At 47.8% G+C, this 19964-nt stretch overlaps 1 protein-coding gene across 1 annotated transcript in view; it reads right to left on the bottom strand.

The window, feature by feature from the left end:
- Positions 1-316: 316 nt before the first annotated feature.
- Positions 317-19964, bottom strand: part of cacna1ha (calcium channel, voltage-dependent, T type, alpha 1H subunit a) — a 62541-nt gene continuing 42893 nt past the window's right edge. The window contains exons 19-37 of the mRNA XM_084488786.1: positions 19897-19964; positions 19540-19608; positions 18916-19100; positions 18155-18281; positions 17701-17826; positions 17234-17323; positions 16533-16725; positions 14151-14302; positions 13379-13488; positions 11403-11536; positions 10967-11037; positions 9888-9966; positions 7097-7218; positions 6403-6561; positions 5388-5528; positions 4985-5153; positions 2466-2620; positions 2139-2269; positions 317-2069 (exon numbers count right to left, since the gene is read on the bottom strand). The exon at positions 19897-19964 is cut by the window's right edge and continues 56 nt beyond it. Of these exons, the coding sequence (XP_084344912.1) occupies positions 974-2069; positions 2139-2269; positions 2466-2620; positions 4985-5153; positions 5388-5528; positions 6403-6561; positions 7097-7218; positions 9888-9966; positions 10967-11037; positions 11403-11536; positions 13379-13488; positions 14151-14302; positions 16533-16725; positions 17234-17323; positions 17701-17826; positions 18155-18281; positions 18916-19100; positions 19540-19608; positions 19897-19964 (3377 nt within the window). The 3' untranslated portion in view covers positions 317-973. The remainder of the gene's footprint in view (positions 2070-2138; positions 2270-2465; positions 2621-4984; positions 5154-5387; positions 5529-6402; positions 6562-7096; positions 7219-9887; positions 9967-10966; positions 11038-11402; positions 11537-13378; positions 13489-14150; positions 14303-16532; positions 16726-17233; positions 17324-17700; positions 17827-18154; positions 18282-18915; positions 19101-19539; positions 19609-19896) is intronic.

Below are 19964 nucleotides of genomic sequence, written 5' to 3' on the forward strand. Positions count from 1 at the left end.
CACCCTCTGTGTTTTCTTCTTCTCTGCTCTCTACAAACAGACACTCACGATAGGACGACGGAGATAGAAAAACAAACAAGCAGGTTGAACTTCAAAATTCATTGTGTGCAAAAAACATTATAGATTTCTATAAAAATATGTGCATATGGATAGAGCCATTATTCTTTTCTTTTTCTTTTTTTTTTTAAATCTCAACAAACACAATATTTTCTTTATTCACACTGCATGACGCACAGTTTAAAACAGACACTACAATGCCCTGCCTTGTCTGTGCAGATGCAAGACACACATGGCCCACACTGGTAACAATGGGGGGGGGGGGATGGGGCAATGGGGGGACACTCACAAAAAGAAGAAAACACACACACACACACACACGCAAACTTCTACTCTGATCAATATGATCCAGGGAGCAGAGGAGTGGCAAAATCAGAGACCCCTCCCCGCCAGAAAACCTGAAGTTGCATATCCCACAAACCCCCCCCCTCCTCCCCCCACACGCTCGCATTTCACAGAACCGCTTCCCGCTGAAGGGTCGAGAGGTTGTCAGCCAGACGCTGCTTCCTGATTGGCTTGCGTGGTTTCGGGGGGGGGTGGAGGAACCAAAAAAAAAAGAGGAAAACGTATAACTTTGGCTACGGAGTTTGGTGTCTCAAGTCCCGGTGTGGTGCACCAACTCAGTCCTCGACACACCGTGAACAGTGGGTGCAGCGTACCTGCAAGCGGTTTCACAGGTACACTCGCAATCTTTCACCGACAAACCACCTCAGCTTACTCCAACCAAGCATGGACAGCCATGTCTCTATGCTCTGAGGTAAAGGAATAGTCTATGTATCTATTATTATTGTCGGCCCGTATCCAACACGTCTTCCCTTTCTCATCATCCAAGTGAGAGCACCCTCTTTCTGAACACTGTCACCAGGGTTTTTAATCCGACCAATCCGATTGACTTCCTTGAGGCCACACACAGCTCTTATTGGGCCGTCCGTCTGTTCTTGGCACTAAACCCCGCCCTGTCGTCCAGTCTGCTGTCGAAGGGAGACGAGGGGCAGTTGGCGGCCTCTGCGTCGGGCATCCCCGCCGAGAGGCTGCTCATGTACACGGCCTCCGATTGGTCAAAGGTGAACTGACGGAGGGGCACGTAGTCCCCTCCAATGGGCGAGCACTGGGTGGACGGCGAGAGGCTGTGCGTCAGAGGGGGGAAGTGGGCGGGGCCGGTGAGGACGGGCGCGTGCGGCTGGACGAAGACGTTCGGACCGGTGGTCGGGGAGAGGAGCGGGCGGGCGGCCGCGTGCGCCCGGGCACACGCCGTGCGCAGGTACGGCTCGGGGGTGAGCGTGCGAGCCAGCGGCGGGTGGGTGCGGAGCGGCACGTGGTCAGGCGTGAGGGGCCGGGCGTCTGCCGCGGCGGAGAGCGTCAGGTCGAAGGACAGTGGCCTCCTCCTCAGCGTCACGCCGCAGTCTGACGACGACGGCGGGGGAGGGGGAGGGGGAGCGGGCACCGGGGGAGGGTGGTCCCGCTCCGCCGGCGGGTGGACGGAGATGCAGGGGGGGTTGAGTCTCTTCTTGCGGTGGCAGCCCCCCATGGACTGCACCCTGATGGGGAAGCCCCTCCTAGCCCCGCCGCCGGGCCCCAGGAGGTGGTGGTCATGGTCGTCTCCCGGGGGGACCGCCGGCGGGTCGGCCGAGCAGACCTCGATGGAGTGCCGGCGCTGGTCGTCGTGGTAACCGGGCAGCGGCGCGGACGTCTCCGTCGGCAATGCCGGCGGAGGCTTGTCGGGGCGGCGCTTCCGGAAGGCGCCGCCTCCTGCAGCAGGAGCAGCCGGGGGAGGAGGGAGCGGCGGGAGGGGGGGGAAGGGGGCTGTTGTGCAGGAGTCGAAGGAGAAGGGGGAGGTGTAGGGGGACAGGGAGTGGCTGCGGCAGACCTTGGTCCCGCCCGCCTCCGGCCCGCGCTCCTCGGCGGCGCCGGCGCCCCAGCAGAGGCTGAGGACGGAGCCCGTGATCTGGCTCACCTCCTCGTCGGCCGGGTCGCGAACCGCCGGGGGCGGGCGGGGCCGCGGCCTGCGCAGGCTGGCGGGGCGGGGGAGGTAGTGGGGGGAGGTGGGAGGGGGAGGGAAGGACAGGGGTGAGGCAGGAGGAGGAGGGAGGAGGAGAAGAGCCAGTGGGGAGGCGAGCGGCAGAGGGGAGAGGGGCAAGGGGTCTGGTCTGTCCTGGAGCAGCTGCTGCTGATCACAGCCCTGGGACTCGACGGAGTCCAGCTTGACTGCCACCTGTTGACACACACACACACACACACACACACACGGCACACGCACACGCACACACACACAAACACACACACGCACACGCGTGCACGCTTGCACGCATCCACACACGCACGCACAGTGAGTTGTTTTCTTTCTCCTTATATTAATTTCACTTGCTTCTAAATTGAATGTCCATATGTGTGTGTGTGTGTGAGCGGACCTGTCTACGCAGGGCCATGGGGGAGGAGCTGGGTGTAGGCGGGGCGATGCGGGGGAGGGGAGGGGGCACCCGTGGGCTGGGCAGGGGGGAGGCACCGGGCACCTGCAGCAGGGTTCGGATCTCACACGGCTGGGAGTGGACTGACGTCACAGAACCTGGAGCACGCACACACACACACACACACACACACGCACACACACACACACACACACACACACACACACACACACACACACACACACACACACACACACACACACACACACACACACACACACACACACACACACGGACGGACGCATGCACACACACACACACACACACACACACACACACACACACACACACACACACACATTAATGGATGTAGTAGTGAGCAAAGACACATTATGAAAGGACAGCTTTGTCCATGTATAACCACGGACTAACAATACGTATGCTTTATTTAGATAGGACATTTCAAGACCTTTGGTACATAACAAGGGTTTGGTCTTTCGAATCAGATGAAATGTGCCATCAAAATAGAAATTTCTTCCACAAGCAGAAACATGAGTTCATCAGAGCATCATACTTACAAATGAAGTTGTGCAAGCAATTATTCATGCCAAGGAACTTAACAAACACATGCAAATACGCACTAACACACACATGCATGCAGACACACAAAATGAACCCTATTTGAGTAGGTGGCATCATCCGATCAGTGTTTTCCTCGATAGTTAATACTTGATACAGCAGCATCACAATATTATTGAGTTCTCTAGATCATTTCTGTATGAGTGTCAAATGTTGTGTTTCTTAAAGTGTGTACAAGCAAAGGCTAAATGGTTGATTGCACCAGATTCCATGGGCACACCCTTTGCACAGGGTTGTACGGTTTAATACCATCCACCATTCATTTGACATTGTCTGACTAAAGTGCATCACGTGTGTGTGTGTGTGTTCGAGCAGCGCTCAGTGGGAAAGAGGCGAGGAGGCTGGCAGCAGCGGGAGATAGGGAGTAGGAGTCATAGGAGACCTCAGATCTGGGTTCATCTCAACCCAGGTGCTCACTGCACTCTGCAGGGCAGTGCACACCTGAGGTTACACAGAGAGCCATTTAGTTTTAGAGGTTTAGTGTTTTTGTCATGATGTTATTAATAGACATGATGATCATCACCAAGGCAACCAGAGACGAGGTCTCCATAAGCACACAAGCAGTTATTGTTCCACGCAGGATAATTAGTACAAAATGAGGCAAAACAAGTCAAGGGTCTCTGAGGTCATTCTCATTCGTTAAAGGTTGCAGCGAGGTCCCCCCAGCATCCTATCAAGAGCTCTTATTTTGATCAAACGTCATGGCCAAGCTGGAAAACATTTGATATAAATCCTGGTTAACCAAAATGTGACTTTGCAATCGTCAATAGTTCAATATTTATTTTATTTTGTGCATTTCAGCTTGGCAGTGAAGCTTTGAGCCCTCCCTGCATATCCATAGAATTAGTGGGTCATTCTGGGTCTGATGCAGCTGAGCTTGTCTGTCATCCACAGCAGCTCCTATGTGGCTCATCGTAACGTAGCCTGTAATACCTTCGGACAGTGCTGGGCCTGTCCACGGCCTGGCCTCAACATGCCATTAGAGTGTGACTGCAGATAGGACGACACTTCAGTCAGTACTTGGTGGTGTTGGTCGTATTTATACTCACTTCAAGCCTGATCACATTGGGCACATTGGTGATACTACTGTCTGTTAAAACTATAATTCCCATGCAAACGCGCGACAACAAGTAAGCCAGAGTTACTGTGTGCATTATAGAATATATAATGGCTGTTTCAGGTCCTTTCATCATCAAATGCAGCACCTGTTTCTCTACAGCCCTAATTTACCTCTATTCCCAGTTTAATTCTGTGGCTCGTGCGGCTCAGGGGCTGATCCCACTGGTGTGCTAACCATGTAGGCAATACACCTTAGAGGGAGCCCGGTTCAATTCCCACTTGTGAACCAATGCTATGTCATTCCCTCTCTTCCACTGCCATGTCTCTCTTCAATGTCTTGTCCTTTCAGAGTTGTACTGCAGTAGATTCCATTGTGGTCGAATGCCGGTAAAGGATTCCATTTTGTTTAGTGGCATTGATGAAGTATTCAACAACATTTCATATTTATGGTATGTAATATGAACATACTCCCAATAACTCTTGGAATAAATTCAACGAAATTGAGTCATGCAAATATATGTTGTGACTGGACTGGATCAATTAAACGTACACACACACAATGATAACAAACTGACTAGATGGTAAAATATTTTGATTTCGTAAGTCCATATTAATCACACACTTGGGATAATAATATTCACCAACTGTTGGTAAGACTTGCATGTTAGCTTAATCCTGCACAACACGCAAGCAGTAGAAAAGGCAGCTGAGTTAATTGAGGCGATATCACGTTAGTTAAATTCCTGTGAGCGATATACCTCCTTCAGCAAAACACAGTCTTGCAGCGGATCATCTCCTATGAAGGCTGCGTGGTTAAAAAGTACCTGAGTTATGGTGCTGTGGGCCGAGTTCCACCTCCTCCACTGGGTAGGGGGCGCTAGCAGGCCTCACCGGCTGGAACATGTAGCTGTCGTTGGGCAGAGAGTGCATCCTGGATACAGACATCTTCCTGGGAGACAGCAGGTTTGGGTTGGTGCACTGCACCTCTTCCTCCTGCAGAGGGAGACAGAGACCTCATAATGTTACTGGTTTCACTGCAACTAGAGCACAGAGAGAGCTCCCTTTCCCCGGCAAGTGCACACCACATGAAGTTTTCTTGTTTACCAAGAACGGCACCATGTTGTGGCAGCCATCTTAGTCTAATGACTTTGCAGCATTGTTAAGCGATATAACTTTCTATCTACATTGTATATCTATCTATCTTTGGTAGACTGTCACTCCACTCACCTGTCCAGGTGAGTTGGGGCGTGGCCCAACATAAGTCCCTCCCACTGAGCTGTGGTTGGAGCCAGTGCTCAGCCTGCGCTGCCTCTCCATCTCCATTTCTAAGGCAATCTCTGCGTCCATCTCTGCGTCTTCTTTGGCCTCCTGATAAGGAACACACGATTGTGAAAAACAAGCAATTGTAAAAAAAAACCGAGCAGTCCATTCTACTTAGATCATGTGACAGCAGCATGGGGGTTCAGTATAGGATGGTAAAGTCACTCATGTCTTCTGTACGTTGGGTATTGAAACCATGAAGCAATTTGTCTTATGCTACCATGCAAATGAAGGTTGGACGCTAAAGCTGAGCTGAGTGGTGGGTTTCCATGACAACGTGGATGTGCTAGAAGTGATCATGTGAATGACAAATAAACTGGTATGCGGTAAGGGATTGATGTGTGTTCACGCTCCCCAGACAGAGCAGTCATACAACTTGTGTGCTTGGATTTCCAATCCTGATTGCATCAGTAGTTATTTATCAGATACTTTTATCCAAAGTGATGCATTGTGAATACAAATGCAGGGCACTGAGGAGCAGATAGGGGTTAGGCTTCTTGCATGAGGTTGTAGATAAGCTGCATACATTGTGGATCAAACCCGGAACCTTTTGTCTTGGTGATGCACACCTTAGCCACCACACTCTCTTTGTAATAAGAGTACTAAGATGTGGGCACAATTGCTACAAAAATGTCCTCTGAATCCATTACAATCTAAGAATCTACCAGTGTGTTCAGGTTTGAGATATATTGATGTGATCTAATGCTGCCATTTAGTAGAAGTGATCAGTTGAAGAGAACACACATCAAAATGCCATTTTCCTCTTCAGTTGCCATTTGTTCAAATGTCAGATTCAGGCTTCATTTTCTGCTCCAGGTCTGATATGTTAAGTATTATTGTAATCCGGTAACGTGGATGTGTATGCGTGTGTGTGAGTGTTAGAGTGTGTGTTTGTGTGAGTGTGTGTGTGTCGGTGGCGTACCTTGTTGCTCTCCTCCAGATGCTTCATCAGCACGGCCACCACCACGTTGACCAGCACAAACTGGGCCATCAGCACGAAGGTGACAAAGTAGAGCGGAGACACCAGCGGCAGGTAGGTGAGGCACTGACGGTCCTCCACACGACACTCACGCAGAGTGTCCTGGACAGAGGTGGACCAGGGGGAAGAGGAGGGAGAGGAGGGAGAGGAGGGGGAGGAGAGGGGAAGAACAGGAGGAGAGGGGAGGAACAGGAGGAGGGAGAGGAGGGAGAGGAGGGGGAAGAGGAAGAGGAGGGAGAGGAGGGAGAGGAGGAACAGGAGGAGAGGGGAGGAACAGGAGGAGGGAGAGGAGGGAGAGGAGGGAGAGGAGGGGGAAGAGGAACAGGAGGAGAGGGGAGGAACAGGAGGAGGGAGAGGAGGAACAGGAGGAGAGGGGAGAAACAGGAGAGAGAGGAGGAATAGGAGGGTGAGGAGTAGTTACAGGTTTTTGGCCGGGTAATTTCTGGCTACACCCGTGTGAGACAGTGAAAGCCTGATCCACAATACAGCCCCATCGTGCTCCATATTGCAGTATCTTTGCATGTTTAAGTATGTGTGCATGTGCATGAATGTGTGTGTGTGTGTGTGTGTGTGTGTGTGTGTGTGTGTGTGTTTGTGTGTGTCTGTGTCTGTGAGTGAGTGTACAACCAAGTCTTACCTTCATGATTCCATTCCAGTTGTCCCCGGTAGACACTCTGAACAATGTGAGGAAGGCCATCCCAAAGTTCTCAAACGTGGCGTGTCGACTCAGCCCCTCGCACGGGTTATCATCATTACACTCTGAAACACACACAGAGGCACACACACGCACACACACACACACACACACACACACAAAAACACACACACGTGTTTAAACAAAACTGTTGCTTTGTGTCGTGTGCCCCAAAGAGCCGTCTCAGACGAGACAGTGGGACACTAATCCCAATCCCTAATCAAGCCCTTCACCGTGACAATGCTGGCTCACGGCCATGCCTTCACTTGGAGAACAATTGTGTGTGCTGCTGCTGCTGCTGCTGCTGCTGACGCCGTGCCACTGAGCAGAACCCAAAGAAACCATACAACCTGAGGGCGGGGGAGGTTCCCTCCCCCATTACACTGGGTGAGGCAGATATTAGCCCTCCCATGGTAGACTATATGGCTCCAGCCCTCCGGGATACCCTGAGGCCAGGCTCAACAATCTCCATTGGTTTTCCTTTTATGAAGTGCTTCCATGAGTATCAAACGAGAAAGCTCATCATATAGAAACCCTGCGGAGCGACGCTGGAGAAAATCCATTTAATCCTGTACTCCAGCGACGGGAGACCAGAAACTTCCACAGTCATTGTGTGGAAGTCAGAGTCCACTAAAAGGCATCCACCATCAATGAGGTCCATCCTCAGTCCAGCAGCAGCCTTAGCCAAGTTACAGTTTTCCTCAATGAGGGCCAATAGCCACTAGCCTCTGGACATGTCTGGGCCCTTGGCCCCCCATGCTGCAACAGAAGCCAGTTTGTTGGTTTTCTCCAGGGATCATAGGTCCTAAATAAGGGTAAAAAAAGTACTCCAAATTCCACTTATTGGTGTCCCATCAACTACTGTTTCTATTTTCCACTTTGGCTGAAGTAAACTTCAAGGGATGGAATACTGGGTGTTACTTTTTGTCTTCCGACAGCATTCTGGGCGTCCTCAGCTGGGGCAAGATCTGACAAAATCTGCTTTGAGTCTATAAGGATTGAGCTAACACTGCTGCATGGCTGAACCCTGGGCTCCAGGCTGGGAAGGATTTAGTTGAACATGACTAGTCCCCAAATGCTCCTTTGTAGCAGAAAGAAAAAATAGCCTTTATCCCTATTTCTGCCTCACTGGCCATGAGGACAACTTATTCTTGTTTAATAAATTACTCTCACAAACAGACACTGTTATCTACAAGTTTGTTAACCGGCTGTACTGCAGAGATTATATACCGGAGTCACCATCAAACGCAACTCCTCGCAGAGTCTCCTCGCCATCGCTTCATGCCTCTTCCCTTATCTGCGACACCCATACCAGTTGGCTATTACTGAACACTCAATGTGACCAAAATGAGCAGTTTGCTGTGTATGTTTGCTACGACATCGCAAATATTAAAGCTGGAGTAGGCAATTTATTTAAGAAACATTTCATATTTATTTGTATTTGTATTTCATAACATCCTTTTCTCTCTGCTTAGTGTTTCCTACGCGGGGTCATCTCTCGTGTGGATGTCAAAGCCGTTAGAAACCAAGAGGGGCTTCCCTGTAGCTAAGCTGTTGCATGTAGAGTAGAGTCGAGACACATTATGCCCCAGCGGTTGGTGAACATGCACATAATCCATCATTTCCAACACATTTGCGCAAATTGTGAAGGTTACGCAAATGACATTAAAGGAATAAACGAAGGCCATAAGGAAAGGATAAGGCCATGTTTAAAATGCAAACCCGAACGGACTGCACTTTGTATGTGTATGAGTGTGGACTCTGTGTGTGCCATCAATTCCCCTCCGGCAAGTGATTCTCAACTGTTGGGTCACAACCGTTAAGGGTTTTTCACAGTGCATGAAGGCATTGTTGATTACTCTCAAATTGGCAAATAGATAAGTCACGACCCTTTTTTGGTCGTGACTTGATGAATAATGACACATGTGGTTCCTGAGGCTGGACCGGTCGGGAACCACTGCTCCACACTGCGCCAGTTGCATTTTCATATCCCTGGCATGTCCTTGAAGGATCAGGTAAAGTGACAGGATTTGACAACGGAGTATACTGCATTTCTTTCCATGTGTTGTTATGGAGGAGACTGACAAAGAGAGGAACGGATCCCCTTCATTCCAATGTGTCATAACAGCAGAACCCCCCCCCACCCCCCACCATTCCCCTGGTCTCCACTTTAATTTAATCTAATTTAGTTTCATTGTGTTTCCACAGAGACATTTTTAGCAATTTTTACTCCCACTGCTCTCTCAATCCCAGTCTCTGCCTCTGTTTCTGCCAGCCCCCCCCTCTCTCTCTCTCTGTCTCTCTCTCTCTCCCACTCTCTCTCTCTCACTTAAACCCTGAGAGAGAGAGAGTGAAATGGGCAGAGAATGGATGGCCATTTGAGATAGCAGTATGTAAATGAGAACAATCCTGAGGAATGGATTCCCCCCCTCCTTTACAAATGCCATTGATTGAAAGGCGAGGGGGAGAGTAATAGAGAGAAAGAGAGAGGTCTCTGGAGAGACAGTGCCCAGAGTGAAGACATTTCCAAAAGAGTTGTGACTGTGTTGCTAACCAGCGGGCACGACCCATCATTCCCACTGCTTGCGTCCGAACCGGGCCAATTGTTATCCATCTGTGCTTGTGTTTAATGTGTTTAGTGTGTGTTTGTGTGTGTGTGTCTGGTGTGTGTGTGTATGTGTGTGTGTGTGTGTGTGTGTGTGTGTGCTGGCGTTCTCCCAGCAACGTGACTGACCCAATTTGCCGAAGAGTTCCACTCCGAGCGCAGCGTAGATGAAGAAGAGTAGCATGAACAACAGCCCCAGATTCCCCACCTGCAAAGAACCAAAGGCTATCAGAACCCGCCACGTGTAATATGCAACAGTATTCACATTCAGTCAATCACAGCCAATATTTTATTAATGACAATGGCCCATGCCCTATATCTGTAGCTCCCAACCTGTTTTGGTCCCCATTTCCTCAGTATATATATATATGTATATTGCCGCTTTTCCACCGACAGTACCAGCTCAACTCGCCACAACTTAGCGCGGCACGACTTGGTTTGGTTCCAGGCACGTCATGTTGCCGGGAAATCTGATCAAGACTATTTCCTGATTCCCGGGAAAGGTTATGACGGGAAACAGGAAATAAAAAAAAAATTAAAAACGCAATGAGTGCACGTCTATTGTTGTCATACGGTAATATTGATGGAGACGAAACTCGAGCCCCGGGAAATGAACGACACAAAAACGAAACAGCGAAACGCTGATCCGTTTCCCCCTCGGGAGCAGGTCCGTGGACTCCAGCCATGCCGGACACACACAACCACGCCGGACACACAACAACACGCAGCCTAACTCTAGCCCCGGGAAATGAGCGACACACAAGTTGAAATGCTGATCCATGTCCCCCTCGGGAGCGGGTCCGTGGACTCCAGCCACGCCGGACACAATTTAACTTCAAGTGATAATTCCCGTTTGCAGCCGCTGGCCGATCACTGGCCAGCAGCCTGTTTACGTCACACAAAAGTACAAGCTCAGCTCGCTACTAAAAAAAGTACCAGGTACTTTTTTTGGCGATGGAAACGCAAAAAAAGGCGGGCCAAGTCGAGGCGAGTCGAGCTGGTGGAAAAGGGGCAGATGTCTTATTGAAATGATTTTCTTTTATTGATAATCAGAACAAGCTTCAATGACAAAGCTTGCCATCTTACCATTGCAAGCCTAAAGTCTCAGTACAGTCCCTCTGTTGATGTCTAGATGTCCATCTAAATTATAACGAAGACATTAGAGTAGTGAGAGCGATGTGTCCCACCAGGGCTTGAATTCGCTTTACCTGAGGCAGCGCCTGCATCACAGTATCCAGCAGAGCTCTCATTCCCGTAGCCATCTTCAAAAGCTTCAGCACTGAAAACACAAGACAATGTTAAGCCTTGTCTGGTGGTCATTTTGTCCCCCTGTGGATAGGCGGAGGAATCTAACTGGCTACTAGCAGAATGAAGACCTGGTGTAGAATGAGAAGTATAAATTGCAATGCTGCAATCAGCAAGGCTTGTGCTGTGCGCACGTGTGTATGTGTGTGTGTGTTGATGTACACGAGCGGCTGTGTGTGTGTGTGTGTGTGTGTGTGTGTGTGTGTGTTTGTGAGTGTGTACCAGTCTGGTGTACCAGTGTGTGTGTTTGTGTGAGTGCATATTTGTGTGTACACGAGTGCGTGCCTGTGTGTGTGTGAGTGTGTACAAGTGTGAGAGTGTGAGAGTGTGTGTGTATACCCCGTGCTATCCTGAGCACCCTCATGATCCTGATTATGGTGGGGTTGATGGGCAGAGCTGCATTCATCTTCAGCTCCTCCAGGGTGATGCCCATGATAGACAACGCTACGATAGCCAGGTCCAGCTGGTTCCATCTGGAGACACACACACACACACGCAAGCACACAAAGACACACACTAATACATTAGCCCAAAGTAAGCAATTATTTGTTGGCACAGACACAAACATGTCATATTTTGCACAATGCAACACAAAAGCATACTATTATTAGCATTAGCTTAATATAAGTGGGATATGGCTGGCACAGAGATGTGTGCTACACTAGTCTACCATTACCGATCTTTAGTTATGTGTCAAGTAAAATGGTTAAGTCATCACGGAAAAGAAGTGAGGCATTCATTCCGGATATTCAATCTATGGGGGCTTGGTTATCTTCTTTGAACTCATTTGACAGCTGTCTCTACAAAAAATACCCTAAGCGTATTTTGTGTAGAGATAGCGTTCAACTAGGTGGTGTCAGCAGCCGACACGTAGACCACTAACAAGACACGGGCTCCACTGTTTGGCTTTCATTTAACTCACTCTTCAAAACCAAGTTTGAAAGTTTGAGGCTTTTTCTGGGAGATTGGGTCTACAGAGCCTAAACCAAGTAGAATAGCCTTGAACAGGCAGCATACTTCTAAAGAAGAAAATGCATCTTTGAGTACAACATTTTTTGGTACTCAATAGGATCAGTTTGATCACTGAAAGTTAAATTAGTTTAAGTGCCAGTTGTTTTGAACATTAACATTAACAGTTCAAAACAACGCTTTTACTCTTATTATTACTCTTATTAAACCATTGACACATGTATTTAGGTTAAACTGTTGGCGTTTAGATGCAGTTGGTTTTAGAACGTCAAACAAAGTTGTAATCTGATTGGATGTGCTTGGACAGGTCAGCGTCAACCAGGGTAAGCAGTGTCAAAGTGGAGAATCTGGGGTAACACTTTATTTAAAGGTGTCTACATAAGAGTGTCATAACACTGTCATAACTATGACATGACACTGTCATGAACTTGTCATAAACGTTATGAACATGTCATAAATGTTTATTACTTTGGTCATTAAGTGTCATTCGGTTGTTATGACAAGTTGACATTGTTTGGGTTGTCTTGATTATGACAAGTTGACATTAATCAAAGTGACATTACCAGAAGTTGTCTTGGTCATGACAAGTTGACATTACATTTGTTTGGGATGTCCTAATAATGACAAATTGACAAACCAGGATGGAATTACCAGAAGATATCTCTGTCATGACAACTTGACATAAACAGAAAATGCACCTCTTGTAGTATTCATGAAATGTTGACATAATTATTATTATAATTAGATGTGCAAGGTTACAGACCAATTTGTTGGTAATATGGTAATAAATTGATTGTAATAAATAATAAATAAATGGTAATAAATTGGTTAATTCGACCAATTCAAATGTTGTAATGTCAACTTGTCATGACCAAGATAACTTCTGGTAATGTCACTTTGATTAATGTCAACTTGTCATGACCAAGACAACTTCTGGTAATGTCACTTTGATTAATGTCAACTTGTCATGACCAAGACAACTTCTGGTAATGTCACTTTGATTAATGTCAACTTGTCATGACCAAGACAACTTCTGGTTATGTCACTTTTATTAATGTCAACTTGTCATAATCAAGACAACCCAAACAATGTCAACTTGTCATAACAACAACTGAATGACACTTAATGACCAAAGTCATAAACGTTTATAACATGTTCATAACGTTTATGACAAGTTCATGACAGTGTCATGTCATAGTTATGACAGTGTCATGACACTCTTATGTAGACACCTTCAAATAAAGTGTTACCGAATCTGGGTAGCAAAGACTCTAGGTGAGACTTCAATGCTGAACTCTATAACATAGTCCCCCTCCCAGCGCCTAGTCACATGGCCACGCACGTACCTTTCTTTGAAGAAGCGGTGCAGTCCGAACGCCACCAGCTTCAGCAGAGCCTCGATCACGAAGATGCAGGTGAATACGTAGTTGCAGTACTTGAGAATCTCCTCCAGGTACTGTAGAGCATGCGCACATACACACATACATACAAATACACACACACGTACCACATGTACATGTGTTAGGTGTTTTACATGCACACATGTAAAAACACACATACATGCACCCATCATTTATGACGTTGAAACAAATCAACAATCAACAAATTAGAAACATGAATAGAGACCAAAATAGTTTGTTCAATCTGCAATTCATATCTGCCAAGTATATTACTGTAATCAGCAATCAGTTTGTTTTATTCAAGGCAGTGTTGGCACAAGAAAACAAGTGAGTGTATCCGTGTGAGTAAGCTTCAGTGTGTGTGTTTGTGTGTGTGTTTGTGTGTACTTCTTTATTTTTTTAATGTTTTACCGATGCTTCTTCTTTTATGTTTTTGTATTCTTAAACCCTTAATCTTTCAGCCCCTTTTCCCTCAGGTGGTTTCTGCCAATTGCAGGATGCCATTGTATATAAGAATGTGTTCTTAATGACTTGCCTTGTTAAATAAATTGTGTTTGTTTGTATGTGTGCGTTCATGTGTGTGTGTGTGTGTGTGTGTGTGTGTGTGTGTGTGTGTGTGTGTGTGTGTGTGTGTGTGTTGTGTGTTTGTCTGTATGTGTGTGTGTGTGTGTGTGTGTGTGTGTGTGTGTGTGTGTGTGTGTGTGTGTGTGTGCCTTACACGTGGCTGGTTGTAGTGCTCCATGCTCATGGTGACCACGTTGATGCCGATGATGATGGTGATGAAGAGGTCCAGGTAGTGGCTGGTGCACAGCGTGTGTATGTACAGACGCAGCGGAGAGTAGTCGGCGTAGTAGGGCCTCTGCTGGGCCTCTGAAACACACACACACGCGCACACGCACGCACGCACACACACACACACACACACACACACACACACACACGTGCAAACACACACACACGCAAACACAGAGAAGCACACGGAAACAAACAAAGTCGAACGGCAAAGTCAAAACATTACATTACATAGGACACACACAAACACACAAACACACACACAATGACAGGGACCCACAAACAAACACACCCACAGACACACAGTGCACATGTCATTGACGGCAGCCGGGCCTCGAAACATACAAAGACTTCCAGCATGTTTCCCAGCACACTTCCAGAGCGGGTCACAGGCATGAGTGTGTGCGTGTTGCGGAGTACTGTGTGTGTGTGTGTGTGTGTGTGTGTGTGTGTTATGTTTTGAATACGATCAGCAAGGTGAATATCTTTTCAATATATGAATATATACAACATATATATATATATATATATATATATATATATATATATAGTCTTACTGGCCTCTACCAAGAGCCCAGTCATTATGTTGAATTTATGCAGATACTTCCAAACAGCATGTGGTGTGTGTGCGTGTGTTTGTCGCTGAGTATACGTTTGTTTGTTTGTGCATGGGTGTGTGTGTATGTGTGAGTATGTGCGTGTGCCTGTGTGTGTGTGTGCACGTGTGACCCACTCACAGAAGGTACCTTGCCCTGCTGGCAGCATGCGGACGTGCCCTCGGTGTAAACACAATGTTCATGGATCATTACGGCAGGGTGGGCGGAGTCTGCCGTGGGTGCGAAAACCTGATGTTATCTATACAACTGAACAACCGTGTAGTTCTAAAGCGGTGTATAGGTCGGATATGAGGTGGAACACTCGCCTATGCAGTTGCCCTCTTCACAAATATCGCTTCAATTATTGTATGCGGTAATGTCATAGTGCTGATGTTCTGGCCAAAGGCTTCGCCGACACTGTTGTGTTTTAGCTCTTGAAAATCCAATATTTTACGTTGAAGTCGAACACAGGCACAGTGAAGGCAGCCGGTGTTAAGACTAGTGTTCATGTAAAGGTTGCCAATGGCAGTAACACAAGGTACAAACAAGCAGCCTGTTCGCTAATTCCATAATGAAAGCAGTGGGATTTTAAAACAATGCCCCAATGACAAGGGCACAGTACAACTGTAACAGAAGGCTGTTCTCTGAAACCATTACACTTATCAGGAGCTGGGGGGGGGCAAGCAAGTAACCGCAGTGTATTTGTATGTGAAAAATAAACTAAGGGTTGGTCTAAATACTAAACATCTACCCTAAGCATGCTCTCCCATTATTATTTGATCATTATTCATATTATTACTTTATTCTTATATATTGTCATTGTAGCCAGACACACAGCAGAACAATCCAATAACCACCGTGGATATATAACGAGTGTTGTATATCCACCAGCCAACACGTGAGCTATGTTTCTGAGTCTGCCAGTCAAAGCATGCTGACAGCTCCAGTCTTACCACCTCAGCTTGTTTTAGTTGTTGTTGTTGTTGGTGATGAGGTCGTTTTTTATTTGTTTTCCCGAGAGACGCCCCCAGGGTGACAGGTGCACATGCAATCCAGTACAATGTGTGAGGTAGAAGGAGACATGGAAGGGGAGGGCCGGGGGGCATTCTCGTTGGACCACTGCTGGCAGCACCGGGTCATGTTCCCTAACTGACTCATTAAAGTGGCGTTCCAGAGAGCACCATCACATGCAAAAGGGATCATTAGTCTTATTGTTTAGTCATTATTCTTTTTTTCCTTCCCTGGGGCCTGGGGGGATTTCAGAACAAAATATGTAAGCCACTGGCCTTCTCTTAAGACCTTACGGCGGTTTGCTCATCATACTCAACTGGAGATAAAAGGGTAAATATATAGGTCAAAGACCGAGCATCTAGCTCCCCTGTGAAGTGATCAATTAGTTGGTTAGTCGGGGGGTAGGTGGGAGATAAAGGGGGTGGGTAGGTGGGGTGGGGGGGCTGCAGTCATGCAGGTGCATGCATCAGACTGGCTAAGCCCACGCATAGCTTATCCCGCGTGAGCTTCAGTCAGTCCCCCTCTCTCTCTCTCAATGGCTCTAGCTAGTCCTCTAGCTCGCCCTCCCTGTTTTGTCCTCTCGTTGCTCTGTCCCTCATGCTGTCTCTGTCTCTGGACTGTCTCTCTGGATTTGTCAGGCTCTGAAAGGCAGGCAGTGCTCAGAAAAATAGACTACCGACCAGCCCCTCCATTCTCCTTACTCCTGCGCTTTTTCTCCATCATCCGCAGCCTCTTCTCCTCCCGCAGGCGCGCCTCCTCCTCCTCCTGGTCCTGCCGGCATTTGTGGAAGTTCTCCACCACCACGCCCACGAACATGTTGAGCACGAAGAAGCTGACTATCAGCAGGAAGGAGATGAAGTAGAGCAGCATCCACGGGTTGTGGTTCCTCACCGGCTGCAGCAGGAGAGGAGGAGGAGGACAAAGGTGAGGATGAAGAGGACAGGACAGAATGAGGAGGAGGACATCAGGGAGACGGGAGATGATGAGGAGTAGGAGAGGCGAGGGAGAGGAGGATGGTGGAAGAGGAGGAGAGTAGTAGAGGATGACAGGAGAGGCAATCAGGTGGACCGGACATGGTGAGGAGGAGAGGCGAGAAGGGGAGGAGGGCGGGGGGGGAGAGGGGATGGAGGAGAAGGAGAGTAGGAGAAGAGGAGAGTCAATCAGGGAGCCAGGAGATGATGATGAGGGAGAGTAGGGAGAGTATGAGGAGCAAGTGGAGGATGATAAAATCAGGAAGAGATGAGTCGTATAGGAGCAGGAACACGAGAGAAGATGATGGAGGTAATAAGGGAGGGAAAATGTAGGAATACAAGTAGGTCATCACATAAGCCTGTGTGTTTGTGTGTGTGTTTACGTATTTATGTATGTGTGTATTTCTTGGTATGTGTGGGTACGTGTTCACCTGTTGGTCCACTCCCACGGCATCCAGACCGTCGTACATGATGTTGACCCAGCCGTCCTTACAGGACAGCACAAACAGAGCCATCAAGGCCTGCAAGAAGAACACCAAGAAAGTTGTTACCACAACACACTGAACCATCTCACTGCCTTCCTATTGGCCACTCTTGTTCGGTTTTATGAGATGAAGGAACACTTTAGTTTAGACTTTATGTCAACATTGATTATTAGGTTATAACAAATATGAAGGATGTAGGACTAAATTAAAAGAAAACATTAAGAATAATTTACCGCAAACAACTTAATCACTAATTATCACTACTCAATACCAATTTCATGGTGCATTGAATCTGGTGCAATATGACTTTTATAGAAGAAATTCAACTTTTGTCTTGGAATGTGCAGTGTGCCTTCCCAAGTTCATGAAAGTTTTCTGAGCGAGCATAATATGCATCTACTGCCCCTCCTTACCTGGCCCAGGTTGTCAAAGTTGTACTTGCGTCTGATCCAGCGGTAGCCGGCCTGCATGCAGTCAGACTTGTTGGTTATGTTCCTGGTGTCTAGGCCCTCACAGATGTAGAACTTCCCCTTGAACAGCTGCAACAGAGGAGGATGGTGAGCAGAGCTGTCAGGCTGTCTAATATATAAAGAATCCCCTTTCCCTTAGTATGAAAGTATGCCCCAAAAGTGGATCTAGGTATGAGAACTTCAACATCAACATCAACTTCAACTGTATATTAGTGTTAGTGTGTGTGTGCATCTGCATGTGCGATTGTGTGCGTGCATGTGAGTGTTGCATGTGTGTATGCGTGTGCATGTGCGTTTGTGTGCGGGCATGTGTGTATACGTGTGCACGTGCGGTTGTGTGTGTGCATGTGTGTGTTGCATGTGTGTGTGTGTGTGTGTGCATGTGTGTGTTTCTCACCTGCACCCCCAGGATGCCGAAGACAATGAAGAAGGCGCAGCAGATGAGCACGATGTTCCCGATGGGCCTCAGGGAGGTGATGAGGGTCTCCACCACCAGCTTCAGTCCTGGAGCTCGGCTGATCACCCTGTCTCACACACACGCACGCACACGCACACACACACACACACACACACACACACACACACACACACACACACACATTTTTCAATGTTCAGCCATGAAATCCTCCCAGAATCCAGTTAAACAATATATCAGATATACACTGATAAATAGACATACATCAGTGATATTATATCCGTCCTTTCTATTCTTTGTCCTTTGTGTTGGAATGAGGATTCATTGGATGGTTCGGTATTAGTCACCGGTTGTGTGTGTGTGTGTGTGTGTGTGTGTGTGTGTGTGTGTGTGTGTGTGTGTGTGTGTGCGTGCGTGTGAGTGTGTTCAAATTCAAGTGCAACTAGCAGTCAAAGGTGCCTGCGTGTGTCTGAGCCATTGGTTCTGTCGATAAATATATTCTCCTTTCAAAGTTTTCCGTGAGGACCCAGGATCCTTGGCAGCCTAGGTGGAAGTGGGCATCTTATGTTACAACAAGCGTCCCCTGGGCGGTCATAACACCTTTTACAAGAAGAACAAACAAGGAGGCATAACACAGAATGGAGTTGTCTTTGCTGAAAGAATCACACACAAGCCCATGAACACACACACACACACACACACACACACACACACACACACACATAGTAGGGGTGTTTCTGTACCTGAGTGGGCGCAGCGTGCGTAGCAGACGCAGCACCCTAAGGATCCCCAGTATGCGGTTGCCTCCGGTAGAAGCCATGGATACCAAGATGTCGACCAGGGACACAAACACCAGCACCCCATCCAGAACGTTCCAGCTGGACTGCAGGTAGCTCTGCTCCCCCCAGCAGAAGCCCAACGCTATGACCTGCACGCACACACACACACACACGCACGCACACGCACACACCCACACACACACACACACACACACACACACGCACACACATTAAAGAGGACGGTTGTGCAACCTTTGAGCATGATGTGTCATGTAGCTGTTCTTTCTAATGTCAATTATTGTATTCATTTTTTGTATTTACCTGCATCAGTTAAACACATTAAGTGTCCAGGCCTTTTATGTCTGACCGAATAGACAGAGAACGAGAGCAGGAGAGATTACATTTTTCACAGGCACTCTCCTATCCATTATGGACAGGAGAGTGGTGAGAGACAGAAAAGTGGTTTGAAAGAGATAGGGGAGACCATGCAACCTAGCACCACAGGTCGGGAATCCAACCTGTTCCCTGATAGGAGACCTGGTTAGCGTGTAAAGTGTGTTGAGCCACTAAGTCAGATACAACTCTCACCTTGACTGCCATCTCTGCCAGGAAGATGACGGTGAACACGTAGTTGGAGACGCTCAGGAACACTCGCTCCTAGAGACACAGGGCGGTACAGTTCACTGGCCGTTGACTGCCAGAGCCCCAGAGGACACACACTGCAGTGTGTGAGTGGAACACACTGCTCTGCTCATGGGAGATCGAATGATGTAATGGTGTGTACATGTCCACAGATCTATTCATGGATTGATGTGTCGCTGTGCGTTTCTATATGTGTGCTCATGTTCATGTTGATGTTTGTATTTATGTTTATGTCTGTGTGTGTGTGTGTGTGTGTGTGTGTGTGTGTGTGTGTGCTTGTGTGTGCGTTCGCCTGTGTCTTACCGTGCTGTGTGGCTGTATGTCCGGTCTCTCGAGGGCGATGGTAATGCAATTGAGGAAGATGAAGACCA

The sequence above is a fragment of the Micromesistius poutassou genome, assembly GCF_964030765.1.
Source record: "Micromesistius poutassou genome assembly, chromosome: 1".
Taxonomy (NCBI): Eukaryota; Metazoa; Chordata; class Actinopteri; order Gadiformes; family Gadidae; genus Micromesistius; species Micromesistius poutassou.